The sequence below is a fragment of the Gekko japonicus genome, unplaced genomic scaffold (genome assembly GCF_001447785.1).
Source record: "Gekko japonicus isolate JY-2015 unplaced genomic scaffold, Gekko_japonicus_V1.1 scaffold21, whole genome shotgun sequence".
NCBI lineage: Eukaryota > Metazoa > Chordata > Lepidosauria > Squamata > Gekkonidae > Gekko > Gekko japonicus.
Window position 1 is genome coordinate 1348853 of NW_015173122.1, and position 25921 is coordinate 1374773.

General features: G+C 49.9%; 1 protein-coding gene across 2 annotated transcripts in view; it reads right to left on the reverse strand.

Moving 5' to 3' along the window:
• SMG6 (SMG6 nonsense mediated mRNA decay factor) overlaps positions 1-25921 on the reverse strand; it is a 116083-nt gene that overhangs the window by 4214 nt on the left and 85948 nt on the right. For both annotated transcript variants that reach the window (XM_015421909.1, XM_015421908.1), the window contains exons 14-16: positions 6999-7175; positions 5744-5890; positions 1781-1934 (exon numbers count right to left, since the gene is read on the reverse strand). In XM_015421909.1, coding sequence (XP_015277395.1) covers positions 1781-1934; positions 5744-5890; positions 6999-7175 — 478 coding nt within the window. The remainder of the gene's footprint in view (positions 1-1780; positions 1935-5743; positions 5891-6998; positions 7176-25921) is intronic.

The following is a 25921-nucleotide window of genomic DNA, read 5'->3' on the forward strand; positions in this document are numbered from 1 at the left end:
AGAGAGAGAGAGACTGCTGCGCCATCCTGAACTCCATTTCCCAGCAGCTTCCAAGCCAAACAGCCTTCAAAGGGGAGGCATGTTTGCACTCCTGCCGGAGCTGGCTTCCCCGCAGCAGGGTCAGGGGAGCGTGGGGGCGGGGCGGGGGAGAGCCAGCAAAAGCAGCCCTGGGGAGAGCCTTGGGTGGGCTTTAACTCCCCTCAGCGCCAGCAGCCCTGCCTCTCAGCAGAAATGGGCCGTGGAGGTGCTGGTCTGTCCTCCCCCCAACGCCAGCCAAACCGTTCCCGGGGAGAGGGTTCCTTCCGTCGGCCGGCAACAGCGAAGGGTCCAAAACCGGGGGGATCTCTGAGCAGGAATCCACAAACGGGAGCGTCTGATCAAGAGGAGCAGGATCTGGAGGGAGGGCAGAGGCTGCACCTGGCTCGCTGACTCAAGCTCCCGGGAGCTCTTTTGTGGGGGGGCTGATTTGTGGGGGGCTGGATGGCGGCTTGACGGGGTGTGTGTCTGCAGAACCTTCTGACTTCGTGAGCCTCCAGCAGGCAGGGGAGGTCTGGACTGTGTGGGCTTGGCCTGAAGGCACCCAGCTCCCTGCATAGCAGCAGCAGCAGCACCCCCAACCACCTGAGAAGGCACCGGCACTCCCCAGGCTCCGCCCCTCCCCTGCCAGACTTGGGCCTTCCTGGCCTGCAGGCACATGCTGGGCTCCCCTGCTGCTGGGTAGGACCTTGCTGCTCACCCCAAAGCAGAGGAGGGCTGGGCTGGCTGGCTAAGTTGCACTCAAGGATGAGCTTGAGAGATTATTAGTCTCCCCCCCCCCCAACAAAATACACACACACACACACACAGACACTGGGGGCAACGGTTGCTGACCCTTTCCTCCAGGCTTGGCTACAGCAGCGTTCACTCCCAGGCGAGGGAGCGGCACGCTAGTGTGCCCAGCACCCCCCCCCCTTGAAACAGACCACCCAGAGGCAGCAGCAGCAGCAGCCGTCGCCTGCTATCTGCCAGGGCCGAGTGTTTACCAATAACAGGAACCAGCTTTGCTGAATTGCCGGACTGCAGCTTTATAAGGAGAAAAGCCAGAGCCAGCAAAAGGACACGGCTTGGGACGGGCCTGCCTTTGGCCAAAGTCCCTGACGAGATGCGAGAGGAGTTCTGCTGGATCAGACGGAAGATCCATTTAGTCAGCATCCTGTTTCCAGCGGGGGCCGGCTGGTGGCCTTTGGAAACTCACAAAGCAGAGCGGGAAGGCAGCAGCCCTGCCTTTGTTGGGTCCAGGTTGACTGCCTCTGAACATGGAGGTTCCGTTTAGCCCTGCTGCTGTGCTCGGTCCGTTTATCGGGCTCTGGGGCGTGTGTGTGTGCTGCACCACCAGCAGCTCCGGGCCAGCCACAGGACCGTCCTTTACGGGAGGAGAACATGGGCCTGCCACCTGACAGCACTGAGTTCTTCGGGACAAGTCAAAGGAAGTCATTCCTTACATGAAACATAAGGAGCCCTGTGACGGAGTGTTGGACTAGATGGGCCATTGGCCTGATCCAACACTGGCTTCTCTTATGTTCTTATAAGTCACGATGGCTTTTTTAAAAGAAAAGCCTCAAGAACCAGAGGCAGTCTATCTGGTTATTAAATAACTGCAACAGGGATGCTCCAGGAAGTGTTTGGCTGGTTACAGCTGGAGGCAGAACACCGGGCCAGATCCGACAGTGACATTCTTACTCTCCAAGATACCCGACTGGAGAGCTTTTCCCTGCCCCAAGGGATAAACGGCCCCACTCACCAATCAGGGGCACCACTATGATGAACTGCCGGCAGTCCAAAAGTTTGGTGAGACCGTCCAGGTGGTCAATGAAACCGTTGGTGTCCGGCACCAGGAAGACGGGGCGGATCTCCAGTTCCATCTGCCTCACCTGTGCTTGGTCCTTCAGCACCGCCTGCAAAAAAAAAAAAAGTCTCAGCACATGGATGGAGCCCCAAGCGAGCCTCAACAGTAACTGCAGACCTGGGTGTTAAATTGCAACATGCCGCACACGGACTGTCCCCCACGCAGACCAATTATGTCCCCTTACGCAACTCCTCCCTCTCCAAATACTGCTCGCTTTACAGAATCCAGCCTGCTGACTGCTACCCATTTGGGGGACCACTGGAAGCCCTCTTGCCCTGCCCCCTGCAGTGGCTTTCCGGATTTCACACATCCTTCAGATGAGCCTGAGGCTTGCAAGGTATCAGCGGGTTTTTTTCCTCTCCTCCCCCCAGAACATTCTTATGTCTCCCCCCCAAACACAACCTCCCCTGTGATCCTAACAGCAACAAATGGAAAGTTGATTCCATCACCAGCAACACACCGGCCGTGTCCTGTTAAAAATCCAGGCATGGCATCACGTGTGCTCCGTAGTACCCAAATGTGCAGCTGATGCCCAGAAGGTGCCTCCCTGCGTCCCTGCCCCAGACTCCTGGCTGCTGTGAGCAAGGCCTGTGCCGGCCGTCACGTCCCATCCTGCCCCCTAGGATTGCCAGGGAGAGGACGGCCGGATGAGAATGGCTGTGGGGACGGTGCCAAGTCCCCCCCCCACACTCCCTGTTCAAGGAGCTGGAGGGGAACTCGCCTCAGCAGGGTTCAGAGGCCAGAGGGAGGTTTATTTGTGTTTGGCAGCTGCTGGCCAAGGGGGTAAGAGGGAGTGCCGACTTCCAGCCAGGCACAACAGGGGTGGGTGGGGGAGAGAAGGGGCTTCCTGCCAGGAAGGAGGGTGCCCGCATCAGAGTGAGACTAGGCGGGGGGGGGGGGGAAGCAACGCCAGGAAGCGCCTTGGTGCACCCTCGTCTGGTGTCCTCTGCTTGCTTGGGAAAGGCACTATTCGCAAAGGGCGGCCTCTGGGCATGTGCAGCCTGCGTTTCTCCTAGCCCCTATTAGCAGGGCTGGGACGGATGAGCAGGACTTCCAAGGAAGCAGGCCGGGCTTCTCTGGGAGAGGAGAACGTGCGCAGCCCGAGCTGGTGGCAGACGACGCCTCTGGCTCTGCCTGCTCCGTGGGATGGGAGCGGCTTCCTAGAATGTCAAAGTGGCGGGGGGAAGCCAGCTCTCGCCTCGAGGACCGACGTGCCCGCTGTCCAGTAGCGGGCCTGTCTGCTCCCACTGCCACCGCCGCGGTGGAGCCGCTCTTTGGGGGGTTGCCCTTCCGCTGCTGGCAGGTGTGCGCGTGCTGGCTCATTGTTTCCCAGTGCACAGGGCGAGCTGGCCAGGGCTATATTTAGCCAGCGACTCCCTCCCCTCCCGCAGGAGAGCAGCTGGGCCCGGAGAGGACAGGAGCATAACTATTTTCGGCAGTCCTACCAGAATGGGCTGCTCCCCCCCCCATCCCGACTCCACGGGAACCCAAGCCGCCGCCGCTACTGCAGCGCCCAGAAAAGAACAGGGGCTGCTGAGAGGAAGAGCTTGTTATGTTTCAGGTGGGATGTTCTCAGTGGCACAGGAAACGTGGCCTCCGCTCGCACAAAAGGACTAGGTTGCCTGAGCAACGTCTGAGGGGCAAAGTTGAGGACGCAACTCTGAGGATGGGATCAGTCGCTTCCCTTCGCCTGCCCCCTGGGGCTGGTTTTCGGGGCCCAGATCCTGGCCCGGAACACGAGATAGCAAAAGGAAAGAAAGTCCTTCTGAGCGTGTGGAGAGCGCCTGAAATCTGGATGTGAGGGGGCAGAGCTTGCAGACAGTGCCCCCTCATTGTTTTGTTACATGTGGTAATCAAATCCTGCCTGTCTTCCTTCACAGGCCACAAGGACTGGAGGAGTCCCCAGGAGGTCTCTGCTCCAGGCCTGGTCCAGACTCAGGCCTGCTTATAGCTTAGTTGAGAAGAAGAAGAAGTAGAAGAAGAAGAAGAGATTGGATTTATACCCCGCCCTTCACTACCCAAAGGTGTCCCAGAGCGGCTTACCAACTCCTTTCCCTTCCCCTCCCCACAACAGACACCCTGTGAGGTAGGCAGGGCTGAGAGAGCTCTGACAGAAACTGCTCTTTTTCAAGAACAGCTCTTATCAGAACTACGACTTGCCCAAGGTCACATCAGCAGGTGCAAGTGGAGGAGTGGGGAATCAAACCCGGTTCTCCCAGATTAGAGTCCGCGCACTTAACCGCTACACCAAACTGGCTCTCAAGGCGGCTGCATCATGGGCTGCCGGTCCGCCTCAGGAGAAGGCCGCTGCCCTGTGTGGAGAGGGCCCCGGGCCCCACCTGCTCCTCTCACACAACCCAGAAACTGGCCTCTGCTCTGCCAGCCCTGCTTCCTGTATTCATCCCCCTTCCCTCAGGATCACTAGTCGCCACCCAAAGCAGCTAAGTGGGGCCTGCCCTTGTTCAGCTCAGACTCGGCTTTCCAGGGAGAGCTTGGGTCAGCGAGCCCAGCCACCTGCTCTGAGTACTTCGTCTCTTTTAAATGCGGGGGGGGGGGAGGGGGAGACGAGGAAGAAACCCCGAGGCCTGAATGCCGCCTCCTCGGACTGGAAGTCTGCCTCCCCAGTTCCCAGGCGTGAGCAGGGCTGGCGTTCCTTCGCCGAGACCACAACGTCTGGAGTCTCTCAACGGTGGCACCACGCTCTTTTCCTCAGGAGCCAAACAGGGCATCTGCCAGGGGCCACTGAGGAGGAAAAAAGGCAGGGTTCCCTCCGCCTCAGAAACACGACGACCCTCGAGCTCCAGAACCCCAAATGCCACGCTGCCTCAGGGGTCCTTGTGGACTTGGATTGCGGGTGTTTCTCTGCTGCAGCCACGTCCCTTCAAGGCCCTGAGCAGACTCAGCTCTCGGGTTCCGCTGCTGCCCGGCTGGGACTGAGCGACTTTCATGCTCTCTCTCTCATGCGCACACACGCACGGGCGCCCCTCTCGCCTGCTAGAATCCAGGCCTGCTCCTCCTGGCAGGCAGAAGGCTCGCTGCGGCAGGCAACGGTGGGCCTGGAGAGCAAAGAGCGGTGGTTCTGGGCCTGCAGCCAATAGCCAGCGGGCACACATGTGCACGCTCTCCCAGTAGGGCCTTCAGCGGCCCTGTTTTACAACCACCTCGGCACAGACTCCAGAGTTCACGCATATGGCTAGACAGATGTGTTTGGCCGGCGTTCAAGGCTGGGAAATTAAGAGTTATGGAAGTGAAGGGCCCTGGGCACTGCAGAGGATGGAGGAAAGGGGGGGGGGCTGGAATTTCCCTCGGCTGCTGAGAAACCCTTCGCTGGGCTTCGGGGAGTCAGCCAGCGAGCGGGGTCGAGAGAAAGCCAGGCAGCCAACGCCCGTGGCCAGGACTTACTCGGAAAGGTCCGGTGCAGAGATGCTTCAACTCTGTGTGGGTGGGGGGGACTGCTGGGGCTCGCTCTCATCCAGTTCAGCCATGGTGGTGGTGGTGGTGGGGCTTTGGGAAAGGTATGTCCAAGAGAAAGTGGGACTGGATAGTCTGAAATGGCTGGAGATGGCTGGTCCCTCTGCCCCCAGACCCTCTGGCCTGCTTTTGCCTGCTCCAATGAAGACTGCAGGCTGTTATCGAGCCCCGCCCCCTCCTCCAGGATTGGCTCCCCGCAGGGCCATAGTGCAATTCTACACCTTTCCCCCAAGTGGACGTCTCTTGGGAGAGTTTTGCAAAGTGCTTCCCCCCCCCTCCTCCGGCTCTCCTCCCTGAAGAAATGCTACACCCCCAGAAATGGGAAGATCTTGGGTCCTTCTCATGCAATACCCTGAGGTGCTTCCCCTCCCACCCACCCCAGCCCACCTGGATCTTGTCTTGGCGGCGCTGCTGCTCGGCAACCTTCCTGGACAATGCTTGCTTCCTCGCCCGGAGTTCCCTGATGTCCAGCTCTCCACCACTGCCTTCGGTCTCCGAGTCGTCTTCAAAGGCCTCGATCCTGACATCCTCCTCCTTCTCGCAGAATGGGCGCGATGGAGAGAAACAGGGGGGAACGTTGCAACGCGAGACAGAAATTCATGTGTTTGTCACCTCTTTCCCATGAGAAATCCTTGGACTGTAACACTGGAGAGGCCACTGAGCGGCTGGGGAATCCAACTCCCCCCTTTCTGTACTACAATTCCCAGAATTCCCTGGGAGCATGAGCCCAGCTCATTCCATCCCTCCAGAAATGGCCAGGGTGCTACCAGAAGAATTTCCTGCCAATGTGAGAAAGGACACAGCAAGAATGTGTGTACGGGGCATGCAGCCAACCTGAGCATCCTGGCTCATACAGACAAGCGCCCTTGAACGCACACATTTGCGACACGTACACTTCACGAGGGTTTTACCGGAATAAACGGAAGACATTCTGCCACGGATGGAATCCACGGAGAACCCCTACAAAGAGCACAGCGGGCTCCACAGCTTTGGGGCCAGAGGCCCCTACCCTTCCCTAACGGGCCTCATCTCCAGCGAGATCCTACACAAGACAAGTGTAGCTCTGTGGAGTGGCTGGCAGGGACGCCATAGACACACACAGGCACAGCCTGCAGAGAACCCCGGGCTAAAGGAACAAGCCAGGGCAGAAAAAACAAGAGGAGAAATTCCTTAATCACATCAGGATGTGAACGGCAAGGGAGGGCGGACGGGTGGGGGGGGGAGGAGGAGAAGAGCCAGCACCAATCCCTCTTCCTGTACGTGTGTTGGAGGCTGCTGTTCAGTGCTGTCCCCCCCCTCCGCCCGCTCCACTGCTATAAACTCGATCCTGAGACTGAACCCTAACCCCCCCCTCACCCTGCTCTTCCTCTCCACCCCCTTCCTGCTGCGCCGGAGCTGCACATTATTAAAGCCCTGCTCCCCCCACTGAATCGTATTTGCAAGGCGCATCTGGAACTCATCGCTGTTGCCAGAGAGCCAGAGAGAAAAGGCTCTTGGGTGGGACTGGCAGGAAGGGGCACATGAGCACAGCATGCTCGGGAGACATTGCACAGCAAACCCCCCCCCCCCCTTATAAATAGCAGGCCAGCCCAGGCCCACTGGGGGCCTCGCTCCTGCCGTGCATGCCCTTCCCACCCAGTACCTGATCTTGCAGTTGTTTTCCCTCTTGGCTTGCCATTTCCTTTCCCATGGCGTCTGGGACGGGGGCCACTGACACATACTTTCCACCCTTGAATGCCAGCAATGGCTCTTCTTGGCCACAAAGGGCTTCCAGGAAATACTTCAGCACCGTGACCCTCTTGCAGTCGGCCGCAATAACCTACAAAGTGAGGATGGGGGAGAGGAGAGAAGAAGAAGGGAAAACAAAGTCAGAGCACTGAGGGTGGGTCGGGGGTGGGACACACACACACACACACACACTCACTCAAAGGCAGACTTTCATGAGACCTGGTTTTGAGTGGCACCTTTGCTGTGAATCAGAGGGCATGCCACGGGTGTTTGTAGTTGGGTCATAGCCATGGCCAAGGAGGGAAGAGCCCCCCACAAAGGCTCTTGATTTGAGGCTTGAGCCCCGGCACCTTTTTTCGATAGCGGATCATCTCCTCCTCTCCCCTTCACAGCACATGTAAAGCGCAGCACAGCATGCTCGCTCAGAGCAAGACATGACCCGGAAGGCTGGGCAGAGCTCGCTGCAAAGGTGATTCCGACCCAAGCCTCCAGTGGGCGACTGATCGAGAGAAGGGAAGGCGTTTGGCCCCCTCACCCGCGGATGCTTGGCGGCCTCTGCTGTGTGTGTGTGTGTGGGGGGGAAGGCCGAGGGGCTCTTCAAACAGTGGAAGGTCCAGGTGGGTGTGGGAGGCAAGTGCAGAAAGCCACGTATCCCCTAACTGCCAGCTTCCCCGGGAGGCGGGCGTGGGCACAGCCTAGTCTCAGCTGCTGGGATCTGTGCGTGTGGCACACGGGCGTGACACAGAGATGCTAGCACAAGGGGAGACATTTAACAGACAACTGGCACCTTTTAGAGGAATAAGCTTTGCAGTTACACAGAAGCCTTCAGCAGGCAGGGAAGTTGTTTCCTTTTTTAAAAAAATTGGTATTTTTAATCGGTTTCCTCACTCATTCTCCCCCCACCCCCACCCCCAAACCCTATCTTCTTCTCTTTGTAAACTTGAGCATAGAATGATAAGAAGGAAGATCCTGCCGGCTCTCCCAGGCTTCTGAGGAGCTTTCAACACAACCACAGTGGCCAACGAGAATTGTGGGGTGTGAGCTTCCCAGAGTCAGTGCTTTCTTTGTCAAATACTGGTACCTGATGACGGGAGCTTTGACTCTTGAATGTTTATATTCCGGAAAAAAAATTTTTTTTGGGGGGGGGGGTATTTTTGCATTTGTGTGTGTTTGCCCATGCCTGGAAGTCCTGGCGGCCTCTGGCGACTCCTACTGGGGCATGGGGGACATTCAGAGAGGTGGCTTGGTTGCCTGCCTCTGCCTCCCGGCCCTGGTATTCCTTGGAGGTCTCCCACCTGAACACTTGCCAGGGTCGGTCCCGCTTAGCTTCTGCGACCTGACGAGACTGGGCTTGCCTGGGCCATCCAGGTCAGGGCTAGAAAGCTCATACCCTGCAGATCTCGTTGGGTCTCTTAAGCTGCTCCTGGACGCGGGTCTGTTTTCCTGCAGACCGACACGGCTACCCCTCTGGAATGATCTTTAAAATCTCGTTGGTCTCTTCGGTGCTACTGGATTCCTTGCTAGCTCTTCTACTGCAGACCAGCCTGGCTATCCTCTGAAATGATCGATCGCAGTATCCTTCTGGATCACTGGGTTGGGAGGCTTTTTAAAGTAGCCCCATTGTTTCCCCTGGGCAGGCCCTGGGAGACGGCCCTGGGAGACATCTGCAGTCAGGTGGGACCCCAAAAGTCTTATCTTAGCTCATTAACATCTAGATCATGGATGTCAAACATGTGGCCCGGGGGCTGAATCAGGCCCCCGGAGGGCTTCTATCAGGCCCGCAGTGGAACTGGCTGTCTTCTGCATCTTCTTCCAGTTCTGCTGCTGCTGCGTCATTGTAGGTTTGCAGCTTATAGATACACACCTGAACAGCACACTCAGGATTGCAACAGCACAGACATTTTGATGCAATAATTCAGGGCAAGAGGTGTCAGTTACTGGACACTGTTAAATAAACAAAATATTGTAAGAGTGCTAATGTTTAAAGCTTTAAGTAAAAAAAACCACCTTTGTGTTTGTGTCCTTTATAAAGTTTATATCTCCACTACCTGGCATTACATTTTATGACACACGTGGACCGGCCCAACGAAGTCTCATTTATGTCAGATCCGGCCCTCATAAGAAATGAGTTCGATACCCCTGACCGAGATGACTCTCCTGGGAGAGATGTCAGGAGACTTCAAGTCTGGAAGCATCAGGATGCTAAAATTCCCATCTCTCTCTCTCTCTGTCTCCTTTCTGCCCAGTTCCAAGGAAGTGCCAGACAACTTGAACCACTGGCTGGGCTGGGTTTGTGGATGGGCAAACCAAATGCTACTTCTCCCAGGTGAGATGGAAGCGCCATGATTGGGAGTACAGCTGGCCTGGGGAACAGGTACACAAGCTTATTCTGGTAGGAGTCATAGCTCCCTGCAAGCACATTCATGGTCTGACAGTGTTTTTGATTTTGTTGCTGGCCCTGGATAAGCAGGTGGCCGCAGTAGCCAGGGTGCCTTTTACCAGGCTAGCCTGGCTCACCCCGGAGCACGGTCACTGTTGTGCCTGCTTTGGTAACAACCCAACTGGATTACTGCGCTGTCCTCCACAGGGGACTGCCTTTGAAATCAATCTGAACTCGGTGCATTGAGGCGTCGCTTGCACCGAGGTTTCTGAGACTGCTGTTTCACTTTTAGGTGCCTGTTACACTGTTTTGTTTCTACTTTTCACTGCTGTTAAAAGGTTCTTTGAATGGGCTGTCTGAAATTTGCTGCCACAAAGTTTTTTAGTGCCTTTTACTATCTTTCCTGCTGCTATTAGTAATGATTTTTGTTACCCACCTTGTTATTTTTATTACTGTTTTAATTCTCAAGGCTCAGAGGGGTCAAAGAGGTGGGGTGTAAAGTTTCCAGAGGAATACAATAAAGACAAAAGGAAGAGAAATAAAGACACATCCTTCTTTAGGACATTTGCCAGGAAGAATTCCGGGAGAAAATGACATGAGGAGCGCTTGTGACCTGTCAGTCAAAGGTGGTCCAAACAAGAGGCACCACAGAGCCATCAAGGTGCCTCTGCTCTCCAGTAAGGCCCCGCAGGCACTGTGGAGAACTATGGGGCATGCTTCTGGGCCCATACATGTCCATTTAGCCATGGTGCCTAAGCAGAGCATGCAATCATACCAGCAAGATACTTCTACAGTCCAGGTTGTGGGGTCCAAAGTGGAGATGAGCTGCTGCCCCGCTTGTGAACTTGGGGGAGGGGGGAGGAAACTGGCAGTCCATCCAACTGCTGAAAACCAAACACTGGACTGGACGGCTCTTTGGCTCAACTCTGCCTCTCTTTTAATGTGCTAAGAGCCACCATGAGGATGATTTTACCCAGCTCCTCCTTTGGGTCTCTGCTTCTACTCTTCTTTGCCTGGGCTGTGCCAGTCATCATACCTGTCCCCTCTCCCTCAATGAAGCCATCACAGCACCAGGGAGAATGAATGGCTTGCCTTTGCTTCCTTTTCCCTGCTAGGAACTGGAAGAATCTGGAAACCCTTTTCCACAGACACCTTTGCTCTCAAAGGCTGGAGGCCTGGCTTAAGAGAGGGAGGAGGAGGAGATGGGATTTATACCCCGCCCTTCACTATCCAAAGGAGTCTCAGAGAAGCTTACAAACTCCTTTCCCTTCCCCTCCTCACAACAGATGCCCTTTGTGAAGTGGGTGAGGCTGAGAGAGCTCTGACAAGAATGCTCTTTTTCAAGACCAGCTGTGCTAGAACTATGGCTTGCCCAAGGTCATACAGCAGATGCAAGTGGAGGAATCAAACCCGGTTCTCCCGGATTAGAGTCCACGCACTTAACCACCACACCAAACTGGCCCTCATGGTCAGCACTAAAAGTAACCCACAGAAGAGCTCAAGGCCTCCATTGCCCACCGGACCCCACCATACTGCAGGGAAACGAAGGGGACAGGAACCCCCTCTCCAGAGTAGAAAGGCAAGCAGCAGGAGACAGAGGGAGAAAGATGGGGGGGGGGGGAGAGAATCCAGGACAGTTGGTGGAGTGTGCTGGTTCAAGGGGTGGAGAGGGATGCCAAGCACAACACACGCATGCCTGATCTGGGCACCAATTCTCCCTTTGGGGTACTGATGGCTTCCAGGTTGGTGTAAGGCTCACTAAGAGAATGTAATGTGGAAGGCTTGGAGCACTTTACTGTTTTCACACAGCACACTTCCTATTTTGCTGGTCATCTATAACACATGAATGGCCCCTTTCCATAGCATTGCTCAAGGCCATGTACAAAACAGTGCCATCAACAAATGTAAAGTCAGTGTACCAAAGTTACAGTAAAAACTTAAAAACAGCTACAGGAAGGAAGGAAGGAAGGAAGGAAGGAAGGAAGGAAGGAAGGAAGGAAGGTTGCATTATGAAATCAGAGGGCTTAAAGGCATTAAGAATTAAACTGATTATTTTCTGGTTACCTAAACTACTGACAGAGGCAGCTGGGCTTGACACTGCTCACTTGTTAAGGTGTGTGGGTATACTGAACTGGGGTTCAAAGCAATGACTTTGCACACAGAAGGTCAGAGAAATCCCCAGCATCTCCTGTTATTTTATTTACTAGGCAGATGTTTGCTTATTTACTTAATTAACCATTTGTATCCCACATTGTCAGACATATCTGACTTCCAAGATGACTTCCAATCAAAAATTAAGAACTCGTAAGTTACAGTTATACAATCACCACCACAACGACTTTGAAAGCACTAGCATCAGATAATCACAATTTCAGCAGAGCACCTATGGAAACAGGCAGCAGCACACTCAAGATACACTCGGTGGGGGCATTTGCACACACAAGAACCAAAAAGAGGCCATTTCTAAGCCCAAGGAAATGACTGTGCTGTGGACAAGTTAGAAGGGAGGCGACCCTGGACTTAATCCCGAATGGTGCTTAAAACCTGGTGTGAGATGTAAGCATTGCTAGGAATAGCAACCAACTGCTATTCAGTTCTTCAGGTTTGTATATGAAAAATTACCCATCACAGCCCATCACAGATACATCTGGTTTCAGAAGAAGAACCTTCTAAAAAGGTTAGGGGCCAGCCAGAAGAAAGTTGAAAGGGAGAGCAAAGAGGGCCAGATCTATTCAAGATCCTTGGAAGCTACGGATTTAAATCCATGGCAATCCAAGATCAGCTGACACTTTCTACCATATATGCTATCAAGTCACAGCCTGCAGAGTTTTCAAGGCAAGGGACGGCCAGAGGTGGCTTGCCACTGCCTGCCTTTGCGCAGTAGTGCTGGACTTCCTTGGTGGTCTCTCATTCAAGTATTAACCATGGCCAGGGGTCATTTCCTGCAGGAGCGCACAGGAACGGAGCTCCGGCAGTAAAGAGCCCAGGGGGAGGGCACATGCAACAAGCCCCACCCCCTGCTCCCAGCAGTCCTCAGTCAGAGCAAGAAGCAGCCAGGTAAGCTGCAGAGCCCCCCCCCCCCGGCCCAAAACATTCCAGTGGCACCTTTAAGACCAAGTTTTATTCAGGCACAAGCTCTCCCTCCTCTGCGAGGACAGATCTGCATGCCCCCCCCCAATAGCTAGCAATCCAGAACAGTCCAGTGGAGCCTGAACGGTGGGTGTTGCCTTCTGACACACTTCCGGTGATGTCAGGGGGCGTGGCACATGCAAATAAGTTATGCTAATGAGTAATGCTAATGAGCTCCTGCACCTCTTTGTCTACAAAATGACCCCTGACCAGGGCTGACCCCACTTAGCTTCTGAGATCTGATGAGATCGGGCTAGCCTGGGCTATCCAGGTAAGGGCAGACAGCACACATACTGCAGATTAGGAAAGGTACAGTCAACAGCTTAGAGGATGCCCACAAGGTTAATCAACTAAATCAAGGAAGCCATAAAAGACAAAGCAGCTTCCCTTGAAAATCACATGTCTGGTCCAAATGAGGACAACAGAAAGGAGCTCAGACTCCGGCAAAACAAACAGACGGCAGTAAAATGAGAATCTGGGGAGCAGGTTGTGAAAACAAAGAAATAACCATTTATTTAAATACACCAGGAGCAAAAACAAATATCAGGGAGGGGCAGTTGGACAACACAGGATTGCTAAAGGAAGACAAAGAGACTGCAGAGAAAATGAATGAGCTTTTCATGCTTGCCTCCACTTTGGAAAATGTGGGGCAGTTACTCATCCTGGAACTATTAGTTTTAGAAAGATATTTGAAGAATGAGGTCAAATAGAGAGGATGACAGAGGAAGTTCTAGAGTTTACTGACAAATCAGGAAGTACTAAGTCACTGGTATCCACATGGCACACTCTCAAGAATACCTTATGAATTCAAATGCCGAATGGCTTATGTCCCAATATGCAACTTACCCCTAAAACTGGCATTCCTACCAAAGGTCTGGAAAGCAGAAGATTTTAAAAAGCATGTCATAAATTACAGGCCAAACAGGCTAACATCTGTTCCACACAGATTGTTACTAAAACCAAACAAACAAACAAACAAAAAGATCAACCATACAGAGGAACAAGTCCTGCTAAGGAAGAATCAGCACGGCTTCTTTGACAAGTAGTTCTGACTCACCAAACGTCTTCTTTTTCATGGGTGTTAACAACTATGTGGAAAGGGATGAGCTGGTAGATGTTAAAAAGTTTGGAAAAGTCATTCACCAAAGGCTACCAAATAAACTTAGTCATGGAATAAAAGAAGTACTGCGTGATAACAATCACACTCCCCACCCCCACCCCCTTTCCCAGCTGCAAAAGGGTGAGGGGGGCTCTAAATGCAGAGCCTGCCTGTCATTTGGGAGGTGGAGATTTGCTACAGGTCCACATGAACACTCCTCTTATGGGCGTCTTGCAGTTCTTCCTGAGCCGGATCTCAAAGCTCTAGGAGGCCCATGAGCAGTGCTCCCTCTAAGCTATGGAGTCTTGTGAGCAAAAATTCTACTTTGTGAACTACTGGCATGAAAGCTGTGAGCAAGCAATTTGGCTGCTGCATGAATCAGTTTGCTCTGGAGCCCTCCTTCCTGAGCTAAGACAAAAATGTGTGAGCCGGAGGCTAAAAACCTGTGAGCTAGCTCACACTAACTCAGCTTAGAGGGAACACTGCCCATGAGTTGTTTCTGGAAGGAGCATTATGTTGTGTGGAGACTCCTGTTAAAAGTGGGGGCATGATGCTACCCATTTGGGTAAAAAAAAAACCATGTGGGAGCCCAAGTGACCAACTGAAACCAGTTTCAGAGCAGTTTACAAATTAATCCTTGCCCCCCTGGGAATATCTGGAATTGTACTTCTGTGAAGGAGACAGGAGTGCTTAATAACACTGCAGCTCCAAGGATTCTTTGGGAAGGAAGCAATAATAATTCAACCCCTTCCCAACCACTTCGACCTTGCAGCGGACCTTCACGGTTTGGTGCTGAAACTTAGGAGTGTGTACCCAGGCATGGCTGCCAACATTTTGATTCTGCCTTCTAGGAATCTGAAATGTGTTTCCAAAGTTTCTGAGAACCACCAGGAAGAGGCTTTGGATGCTGGGTGGGCCCCCCACACTTGTGAGGGACAGAATGCTCAGAGTGGTAGTTTACCCTGGGCTGAGTTAATAATACTAAACCAACTGCAGAATCTCTTTTTTTTTTTTTTTGGTAAACAAATTTTATTTTCTCAGGAATACAACATATAAAACATTTCATTCTATCAATTGTCTACCCCATTCCCAGTTCCTCCCCTCCCTCCAATGGCTTCCCACAATGCTTCCACCCCTGCACCAAATTACTTCATATCATCAACAATATCAGTTTTTCATCATTACAATCTAAAGATAACATCGTTTGACTTAATATTGATCTAAACATATTAAGTTTTGTTTCACATCCCAGTTCTTTTCCAGATAAATTTTAAAATCATTCCATTCTCCAAAAAACTCATCGTCTTCTTTGTTATTCAGTTTTTTTGTAATCTTATCCATTTGTGCCATGAACAGAACTTTTTGTATCCATTCTTCAACCTCTGGTACCTTTTCTGTCTTCCAAAACTGAGCATAAATCATTCTCGCTGTCACTATCAGGTACCAGAGTAAAGTTTTTTTAGTCGTATTGACTTCTTCCATTTTGAGTCCCAAAAGCAGAATTTCCGGTGCTTTTTTAAAAGAACATTTCAGTATTTTTTGCATTTCATTGTGGACTTTTGTCCAAAAGTCTACAGCTTTCTCACAAGTCCACCACATATGATAAAATGAGCCCTCATGCCTCTTACATTTCCAACATTTGTTTGACATATTTTGATTCATATTTGCAATCTTCTTAGGTGTCATGTACCACCTATACATCATCTTATAACAATTTTCTTTAACATTAGTACATGTCGAGATCTTAATAGAGTTTTTCCACAAATATTCCCAAGTTTCCATATCCACTTCCTTATTCATATTAATAGCCCATTTTAACATTTGTTCTTTAACAGTTTCATCTTCAGTATACCATTTTAACAACACCTTATACATTTTAGAAATATTTTTTCCTCCTCCACTCTCCCATACCTTTTCAATTTCATTTTTTTCCTCTCTAAAACCATAGTTTTTTTTGTCAGATCTAAAAAGATCATAAATCTGCATATATTTCAACCACTCATATTCATATTCAATTTCATTCTGCTTTTTCATTACCCACTCTGTTCCCTCTTTTTTAATTAAATCTCTATATGGCAACCAGTCTCTACCTCGCTGTCTTGAGTAAGATATCAACACTTCTACTGGTACAATCCACAATGGTCTTAAGTCACTCTGGTACTTCTTATATCTTGTCCATACCATATACAAAGCTTTTCTCACCAAGTGAAGTTTAAAAAAACTGTCCATTTTTATCTTGTCATACCATAAATATGCATGCCAGCCAAATCTACAATCATGCCCTTCCAACCCCAACAATCTGTCATTTTCAAGCTTCACCCATTGATCCATCCATGTTAGACAAACCGCTTCATAATATAGTCTAAGATTTGGCATTTGTAGACCTCCTCTTTCTTTGGCATCACAAAGTATTTTCATTTTGATCCTTGGTTTCTTGCCTGCCCAAACAAATTTTGACAACTCTTGTTGCCACTTGGCCAACAAATCCGTTTTATGCAGAATTGGTATTGTTTGGAACAGGAACATCAAACGTGGTAGGACATTCATTTTTATAACTGATATTCTTCCCATCAGTGATAAGTTCATTTTATCCCATTTCTTAAAATCTTGAGTCAGCTTAGTCCATAATTTCTCATAATTATTCTTATATAGGTCTATATTTTTTGCCGTTAATTCAATTCCAAGGTATTTTGTTTTTTTAACTACTTCACATTGTACCAGTTCTTGTAGTTCCACTTGTTTTTGTTTGATCATGTTTTTACATATAAGTTTTGTTTTATTCTTATTTACGTAAAAGCCGGCCAATTCTCCAAACTCCTTTATTTTTTGAAAAAGCAATGTCAATTTTTCTGTTGGGTTTTCCACCATAAACATTACATCGTCTGCAAATGCTCGATATTTGTATTGGTGTCCTTTATGTGTCAAGCCCTTTATTTCTTGATCGTACTGTATTTTTTGTAAAAGTATTTCCAATACCCAGATAAATAATAACGGTGATAACGGACAACCTTGCCTTGTTCCTTTCTGTACTTTGAAGTTATCTGTCAGTTCTTTATTCACATTTATTTTAGCTCTTTGTTCAGAATAGATAGCTTCAATACAATTTCTAAAATGTTGTCCCGCTTCAATCTTTTCCATCATCTGGTGCATAAAATTCCAATTAAGATTGTCAAAAGCTTTTTCTGCATCAACAAACAGAAAAGCTACTTCTTTTTCTGGGTGCTTTTCATAATATTCAATTGCGTCCATTACTATTCTTACATTGTCTCTAATCTGCCTTTTGGGTAAAAAGCCCGCTTGATCTTCAGAAATTACCGTTTGTAAATAGTTTTTCACCCTTTCTGCAATAATTTTTGCAAAGATTTTATAATCGTTGTTCAAAAGAGATATTGGCCTGTAGTTCTTTACATTTGTTGAATCTTGTCCTTCCTTTGGAATCAAAGAAATAATTGCTTCTTTCCATGAGTCCGGCACCTTTTTGTTTTCTCTTATTTCGTTGGTTAAAGCTTCCAGGACCGGGGAAATTTCTTCTTTCATCTTTTTGTAGAATTTCGCTGTAAATCCGTCCGGCCCAGGCGCCTTCCCCAACTTTGTCTCTTCTATTGCCTTCATCACTTCTTCTTTTTGAATTGGACCATTTAATAAATCTTTGTATTCCTTACTTATTTTTGGTAGTGGAATCTCCTTTAAATATGTTTTAATCTTCTCAAGATCAACTCTAGTTGTTTGGAATAGTTTAGCATAATACTTGAAGAAACATCTCTTTATTCCATTAGGATCAACGAACTCTTTTCCATCTTCTATTATTTTGGTTATCATTCTTCTCTCTCTTCTAGCCTTAAGTTGCCAAGCTAAGTATTTTCCCGGTTTGTTCGCCCCTTCAAAAGATTTCTGTTGTAACTTCTTTAAATTCCAATACATTTCCTGATTCCAAGTCTCATTCAGTTGTTCCTTCAGCAACTTTAATTCTTTAATAATTTGCTTTTTTCCAGGCTTCTTTTTTAATTCCTTTTCTTTCTGAGCAATTTTTTCTAACACTTCTGTTTGTTTTTGAAGTTTTTCCTTTTTTTGCTTCACGTTTTGCGAGATGAGAATTCCTCTCATCACCGCTTTATAAGCATCCCATACAATCTGTATCGGTGTTTCTTTATTTAAATTTTGTTGAAAGAATTGTTTCGTTTCTTCCTTTAACATCTCAATTACCGTTTTCTTATCCAACAAGTCTTCATTAATCCTCCACAGAAAGGGTTTTTTCCTTTCTGTGGAACTCCATACCACCGGATTGTGATCTGAATTACATCTTGGCAAAATTTCAGTCTTATGTGTTTTCATTGATAATTCTTCAGACATCCAAATCATATCAATTCTGGAAAAAGAGCAATGTCTATTGGAATAAAAAGTAAAGTCTTTCTGCATCGGGTTCCATTTCCTCCAAACATCTTCTAATTTTTCTTGCTTAACTAATTCAAAAAAATTCTTTGGCAATTTTCCGCTGAATTCGTTGTCCTTTTGTGGTTTTCTGTCTAGACGATCTATTGTCCCATTAAAGTCTCCGGCCATAATAACTTGCTCATAAGTCAATTGTTGTAATTGGTCAGTTATATCCTTAAAAAATTTTTCCTTTGCTCCATTGGGTGCGTACACGTTGATCAACAATGTTTTTTTCTGCTGAATCATTAATTCCACACCCACGTATCTGCCATCTATGTCCTTAAAAATTTCTGTAGGTTGTAACTCCTTCTTCACATATGTCACAACTCCTTTTTTCTTGTTTGAGGCCGCAGAACAAAATTCAATTCCAAATAAAGCATTCTTTAAATATTTTATATCCTGTTTTCTAATATGTGTTTCTTGCAAGCATATCACGTTGCATTTCTGTTTCTGTATCCAATGATTGATTCTTTTCCTCTTGTTTGGTGAATTTAATCCATTAACATTCCATGACAACAATTTGTACTCCATTATGCGTTTTATTTTAAAGTTCTCCAAAGACGTCCGCATTGTCCGCCTTAAATTTATAAAAGTCCATCATCGATCTGATCTGAATCCTCCCACCTTGATACGTAAAGGATAAACCTTGTGGAATCTCCCATCTATATCTGATGCTCAAAGCTCTGAGTTTGTCCGCCAAGGATTTATACCTTTTCCTGTCTTGCAGTATTGTTCTTGGGAGTTCTCTCATCACCATAATTTTGTTTCCCTCTATTACAAAAGGGACGTTGAATTGCTTCTTGAATATCTCCTCTGTTATTGATCTTGTTACAAATTGTACAATTACATCCCTTGGTAAATTCTTCTTTTCTGCAATTCTGGAGTTCACTCTATAAATCAAATCAAAGTCTGAGTCCATTGACCCTTCCTCCTCGCCCAGAAAAGCCGTTATCACTTCCATCATTTTTTCTTTTAAGTTCTCATTCTCTGTTTCCTTAATGCCTCTGAATCTCAGATGAGTCTGCATCCTTCTGAACTCCATCATTGTCTCTGATCTTGTAATTTGTTGAGTCAAAGAATCTTGTTTCTCTTCTATTTTTTGTATCTTCTCCTCTGTCTCTGTAGTCTTGGTTGCATTTGCTTGAACATCCTTCTTAACTCCTTCCATTTCTTGCTTGATTGAAGTTATTTCTGTAGTAACCAATTCCTTCAATGCTGTTATGTTCTTCTCTTGGACTTCTTCTAGATGTTTCAGATGAATCTGAGTTTGCTTCTCCAGTTGGTCCCCCAATGTTTTTTCTATCTGCTCCCCCATGGCTTGTATTGCCTCTGTCATTCTCTTCTCCATTGCTTCCATGGAGGCTTGCATCTCTTTTTTCTCTCTTTACCTTGACATTTTGGGGGTTGAAGTAGATCCAATCCTAGGTCTCACAACCGGTTTAAGTTCTGGGTCTGAGTCGGCTCTTTTCTTGCCTCTCCTGGTCTCCGTCTTGGCGATTTCTTTCCAATTCACAGATTCGCAAAATAAAGCACTCTTCTAGATGATAAGATTTAGTCCTCCATGCCTCTCTGTTTACGCTTTCCAAAGACCCTTAGAAATATATTAAAAAAGCAAATTTAGTTGAAGTCCTCCTCAAAATGTCGGGCGCAACTTCTCTATGGTAATTTCATGTAGAGTAGGTCAGATTGGTATTTTGCAGGCCCTTCCTTCCGCATAAAACTCACTTCCGGTCCGGCACCTTTAAAAGTTCCACTGTCTTCCTTTCGCTAATGCCCGTCTAGGAATTCAACTTCCTGGATGTTTCACACGGACCTCTTTCTTTGTGACACCAGCCTGCTCTTCCCACGCTATTGTTCGTGAGTTTCGATTTTACAGTTGCGCACACGGCTCCATCTTCACCACAGGAATGTTAAACAATAAGCGTTTTTACAGTTTTTAAAGGCTTCAATCAACTTTTTTCTCTCCGGAATCGGATTTCTGGGATTTACTATTCATTTTCCGCTCAACCGCTTAATTCAAATTGACTCCAAACTCAGTTCAGGTAAGCGGCACGTTTTTGTTATCTAGCACGTTCAAAACGGGTTTCGCATTGTTTCTTTTAACTCACAGTTGTTGTCCTTCTTCAAAGAGGTCGGCTGACGAAGAATTTATGCCGGTAATCCGGCTCGATCGGCCACTATAGAGTTGCTTGGCACTTGCCTTCTTCGTGGGAGGAGGTCAAAGCCCAATTCAGCTTCTTCCGAAGCTGGATTACGCCAACCTCACACTCCCTCTAGGGCGCTGCTGCCTGCTTGTCCCCCCCCCTCGCTGGGGAGTGATGCGTTGGGCTGTGTATTGCCCAAACTGTCAAAAGTGGCCGTCGCTCGCTTCGCACGATCGCGAAACGCTTCAGTCCTCCATCTTAGCCAGACCGGAAGCCACCAACTGCAGAATCTCTCTTGGGCATCCGGGATGGCTGACTCAGTGCCTTCTAACCAAGGTCAGCATGGAGCGATCAAGGAGTCACGGAGACCTGCTCAGGACTGGAAAGAGATGGAAGGATTCCACCTGCCCAGCACAGACTTGGGGCTCAGCACCACGTGCCCCAAAGCCACAAGTACCCACCTGCTTGGTAGCACAAGGAAAGCAGCCTTCTCCCCATCCTGCTTATTAGTGACACCCTCCACCACCTCTAAGAACTACAACCTTTACTTCGTTGTTGTTCAGTCGCACAGTCAAGTCCAACTCTTCGCGACCCCATGGACGAGCTCCCGCCAGGCCCTCCTGTCTTCTGCCGTCCTCCGAAGTTTGCTCAATTTCATGTTCGTTGCATCGATGACACTGTCTAACCATCTCATCCTTTGCCGTCCCTGTCTTCTTTGACCTTCAATCTTTCCCAGCATCAGGGTCTTCTCCAGTGAGTGCTCCCTTCTCATTGGGTGGCCAAAGTATTTGAGCTTCAGTTTCATTATCTGGCCTTCCAGGGAACAGTCAGGGTTGATTTCTTTTAGGATGGACTGATTTGATCTTCTTGCAGTCCAAGGGACTCTCAAGAGTCTTCTCCAGCACCATAGTTCAAAAGAATCTATTCTTCAGCGCTCGGCCTTCCTTATAGTCCAACTCTCGCAGCCATACATGACTACTGGGAATACCATTGCTTTGACCATGCGGACCTCTGTTGGCAGGGTGATGTCTCTACTTTTTATCATGCTGTTTAGGTTCGCCATCGCTTTCCTCCCAAGGAGTAGGCGTCTTTTAATTTCATGGCTGCAGTCACAGTCTGCGGTGATCCGGGATCCCAGGAACGTGAAGTTCCTTTACTTACATCGCTTTTATTTATATTGTGCTTTAAAGTTAGTTCAATATTTCGGTCTATCACTGCCTTGGGGACCCTAAGTTGAGTGGAAAGGTGGCATAAAAAAAGGTTCTAAACAAAAGACAATAAATAACCTCCGGGACTGCCCACATGTGGAATTAGCAGCGTAGACAAAACCCTGCTCTTAGGAACAGCCAAAGCCACCCCTCTCTGTCCATCTCCTCTCCTCTGACTAGCAGTGGCTCTCCGGGGCCTCAGGCAGAGAGGGTCCTGCCCCCAGCACAGCTCCCTGCGGTCCTTTTAACTGGTGGTAAGACCTGCCAGCAGAACACGCGCACTACTGAGCGATGGATGCTCCCCTTTGGAAAGGCTCAGCCAAGATGCCATCTGGTTCCCCACAAGGCATTCCACAGTCCTGGGCCACAGATGGGGCCCACCCAGCCCTTGCAATGGCAAGCCGGCAGCAGCCAGAAGAAACCAACCCTGTTCCTGAGCAATCACATCCTTGAGCCAGCCACGCCTTCAGCGTGACGCTTTCTGGGGCATACTGTGCTGTTGCCTACACACGAGCAGTCTCATTCGGTGGTCCTTCGCTGAGCCCATAAAGGCAACTGTGGCATCCACACAGAGCTTTGGCTCCCTCTCACCTTCATAATGGCAGTGGTTCTTCTGGGGCCCTTGGCGCAACGCTGTTGTCTGCGGCGACACTGGCAGAGGCCCAGCATGTTCACTGGCTGTTTGCAGACTGCACGGAGCTCTCCAAACAGCACTTGGTCCCCAGTGGTAAGCCCTGCATCACACCTGCTAAGAAGATGCCCTACGTAGGGTAGCACCAGGATACCGATCCCTCTCGGCTTACTCCCTGGGGCTGTACACAACGTCAGGGTGCCCCTGAAATGAGGCCCTTCTTCTGACCATGTCACCCTACCAGTGTTCCCTCTAAGCTGAGTTAGCGTGAACCAGCTCACAGTTCTTTAGCCTCCGGGTCACACATTTCTGTCTCCGCTCAGGAAGGAGGGCTCCAGAGCAAACTGACTTATGCAGCAGCCAAATCGCTCGCTCACAACTTTCATGCCAGTCGCTCACAAAGTAGGATTTTGGCTCACGAGACTCCACAGCTTAGATGGAGCATTGCCCCCCTCCCTTCCAGTCCCACATGTAGCCTCCTTGGCTTCTGAGCTTCTGCTGGCTGTTGACCACATGCATCCCAGCCTCCCCTCACATGGACACATGAAGCAGCCTTATCCTGAAGCAGAGCATCGGTCCATCAAGGTCAGTGCTGTCTACTCAGACTGGCAGCCTCTCTCCAGGGTCTCAGGCTGAGGTCTCTTCTCACAACACTTACTCCCCGGTCCTTTTCATGGGAGATGTTGAGGGATCAAACCTGGGACCTTCTGCATGCCAGGCAGGTGCTCTGCCCACTGTGCCGCAGCCCCTCTTCACAGCCTTCAAGACCTGGAAGGGCTTTTCCTCCAATGAAATGAGCTAAGTGAGATGCTGAAGTGATGTGGCACTCCTGTAGAAAGCCGGGCCTCAAGCACCCATCCAAGACGGTTGCAGGCAAACTCAGCGGGAGAGGCAGGCACAGGACATGGCGAGCGGAGACTCGCCAAGGGCAAAAGGGATTGGTCATTATCTCTTACCGTGGCTCAGGGGACACCCCCCCCCGGTCCAACAGAACAGGCCACATTGTAAGGGACAAGTAGGCTCAGTCTTCCGAATGCCTTGAAATGAAGAAGCCCTTCAAAGAAGAACAACGGGAGGAGGGCGGGAGGCATGCACCTGCTCTTTTGAGTTCAGTCTGGCTCTCCACCTATTCTGGAGGAGGAGGAGAAAGCCCCATTCCCACGCCACACCTGTCTCATGACACTCTTGATCTGATCTGGCCACAGGGTTGCCAACTTGGGGTTAAGGAATTCCTGGAGATTTGGAGACGGAGCCTGGGAGGGAGGCAGGGCTTGCTTCTGGGAGGGACATCAAGTTTCAGCAGGTTATAGGGCAGGGTTCCAGCTCTGGAGATTTTTTTGGGGGGGTGGAGCCTGGGGAGGGGAGGGACCTCTACTGGGTATAATCCCATAGAGTCCACCCTCCAAAGCAGCCATTTCCCCCAGGGGAACTGAGCTCTGTCGCCTGGAGATCAGTGGTGGTAATCCCAGGAGATCTCCAGCCACCAGCTGGAGGATGGCAACCCTATCTGGCCAGACATCATTCGTGACGGCAGACCCAGACCCAGTGGAGTCCAAGGAGCTGGTGGGGTGGCAGGTGAGAGAGAAACAGGAGATGCTTTGCTCGGGGAGTTCAAGGAAAGGCGGAGGGCTCAAAAGGGGCACCCCACATCTTGCCACCCTCAACAGGCCCAGCACAACGGGGGCCCCACACCCCTCCCAAGCTAAGGTCTCCATCGGCATTTCCAAGCCATCAAATGGTTAAGAGATGGGGACGGGATGGGCCACAACCAGCCAGCGACAAATTGGGTATATTTTATTACGCTGCTTGAGGGGAAGAAGAAAAGATCGGATTTTTACCCCAGGAGATCTCCAGCCACCAGCTGGAGGATGGCAACCCTATCTGAAAACCCTATGGCAGGGGTGTCAAACATGTGGCCCGGGGGCCAGATCAGGCCCCTGGAGGGCTTCCATCAGGCCCTGTTCCCTTCACTGCTGTTGAGGTCATCTTCACCTCCTTCCCCTCCCAAGCCAAAAAGTGGTGTGTACTGGAAAACCAAGCAAATTAAACGTGGAGAAGGGTGCTCCTTTTCTAGACCAACGAATAATAAACCTATTAATATGTCTTGACCTGGATGGCCCAGGCTAGCCCAGTCTTCTTGTCAGCTCTCGGGAGCTCAAGCAGGGCTGGCCCTGCTTAGTACTTGGATGGGAGTCTCAGAGCGGCTTACCATCTCCTTTCCCCTCCCCTCCCCACAACAGACACCCTGTGAGGGAGGTGGGGTAGAGAGAGCTCTGAGAGAACTTGTGACTGACCCAAGGTCACACCAGCAGCTGCACATGGAGGAGTGGGGAATCAAACCTGGTTCTCCCAGATCAGAGTCAGCGCTCCTAACCATTATACCAAACGGCAGGATCACTCCAGAAAGGGATACTCTCAAGCAAGGGCGACGCTTCCAGGGCCAGCTCTGGTTCCCACTCAGCCAGGCAATTTGGCAGCTGCCAGAAACCTGCCACGATGGCGATGGCGGGCAGGTGAATATCGTCTGTTCCCACTGCTCCCCCCCCCCAACAGCACAGAAATCATACAGGCCCAAGGCGGGTGGCTGTGCTACAGCCAGCAGCCTCTGCAGCCTGGCAAGCAGGTGGGTACAGCGACCGAGGCATGGAGGACCACATGGATCCAATGCTGCCCGGATGCAAGGCCCCTTGTGCACAATGACCACCTCCGAGAGATGCCTAACATGAAAAACAAACCTGGGAGGGAACCGCCCATTAGGGTCCCCCCCCCCCCCCCCACCCTGGAGCAGGAAGCAGCTGCTGCTGTTCAGGAAGAGATTCTACCCCTGCTGACCCCATGCAACAGGCAAGAAGATCTGACTCAAGTCTGTGATCTAGGCAAGGTGCTGAACTTGAGAGAGAGAGAGAGAGAGAGAGAGAGAAGAGAGAGAGAGAAGAGAGAGAGCCAGGACAAGGTGAGCAGGACGCGGCATGCCAAGCGGCACCGAGACTTGGGGCCTGAGCTCCTCTGGCATCCTATTGCAGCAGACGGCCTTTGCATGGAGCAGCGTGAAAAGGAGGATGGGGCAGCCCTCCAGGCCCCTTCCTGACACCTAATTAATTACCAAGTAGCATCATACCAAAAACTGCCAGCAAGTCCCAGCATGAAACAGAGGGAATGAACTCTACAGCAAACAAAAACATTTCCCTTTGCCTCCTGCTATAGCCCCAGGCCCTGATCGGTTTGAAAAAAGGGGGGGGGGGAAGAATGGGGGCGGTGGGCAGTTCTCTGCCGGCTCACACCGTAATATCCCCGTCCCATACAATGGCCAATTAGAGTGACACACCCTCCTCCCAAGGGACTAGCCAGAAACGTCCCCCCCCCCACCCACAATTTACTTGGAATTATTGGGAAAAAGAAAGGGTGGAAATCAATCACCAGTCAGTCACCAAAGTCACCAGAACCCCTCCACCCCCAGAAGTCCAAAAGGAGGCAAAAATGATGCTGGGGCCATGTGTCCAATTCCTGTACCTGTCAATCAAAGTGTCTGTGACAAACGACCCTGCTTTATCTTCAGACGTTTGCATTCTCTGCATGGAGCTGCTACGGAATACTTCCCGCCTTGAAAAAACAAAATGCCGTATGTGGAGAAGTCCAGACTAGGCTTCGCTGACAAACTGCATCTTGTTTCTTACCAGCAAACCAGGATTCTAAAATGAGATTTAGTTAATGGGCAAGAAACAAATTACAATATGTTAGAGAGCCCCAATGGAGACATTAACCTATGTTGGCGGGGGGGGGGGGGTCGGGAGGGGTCCTTCTAAGCTTGTCTTTTG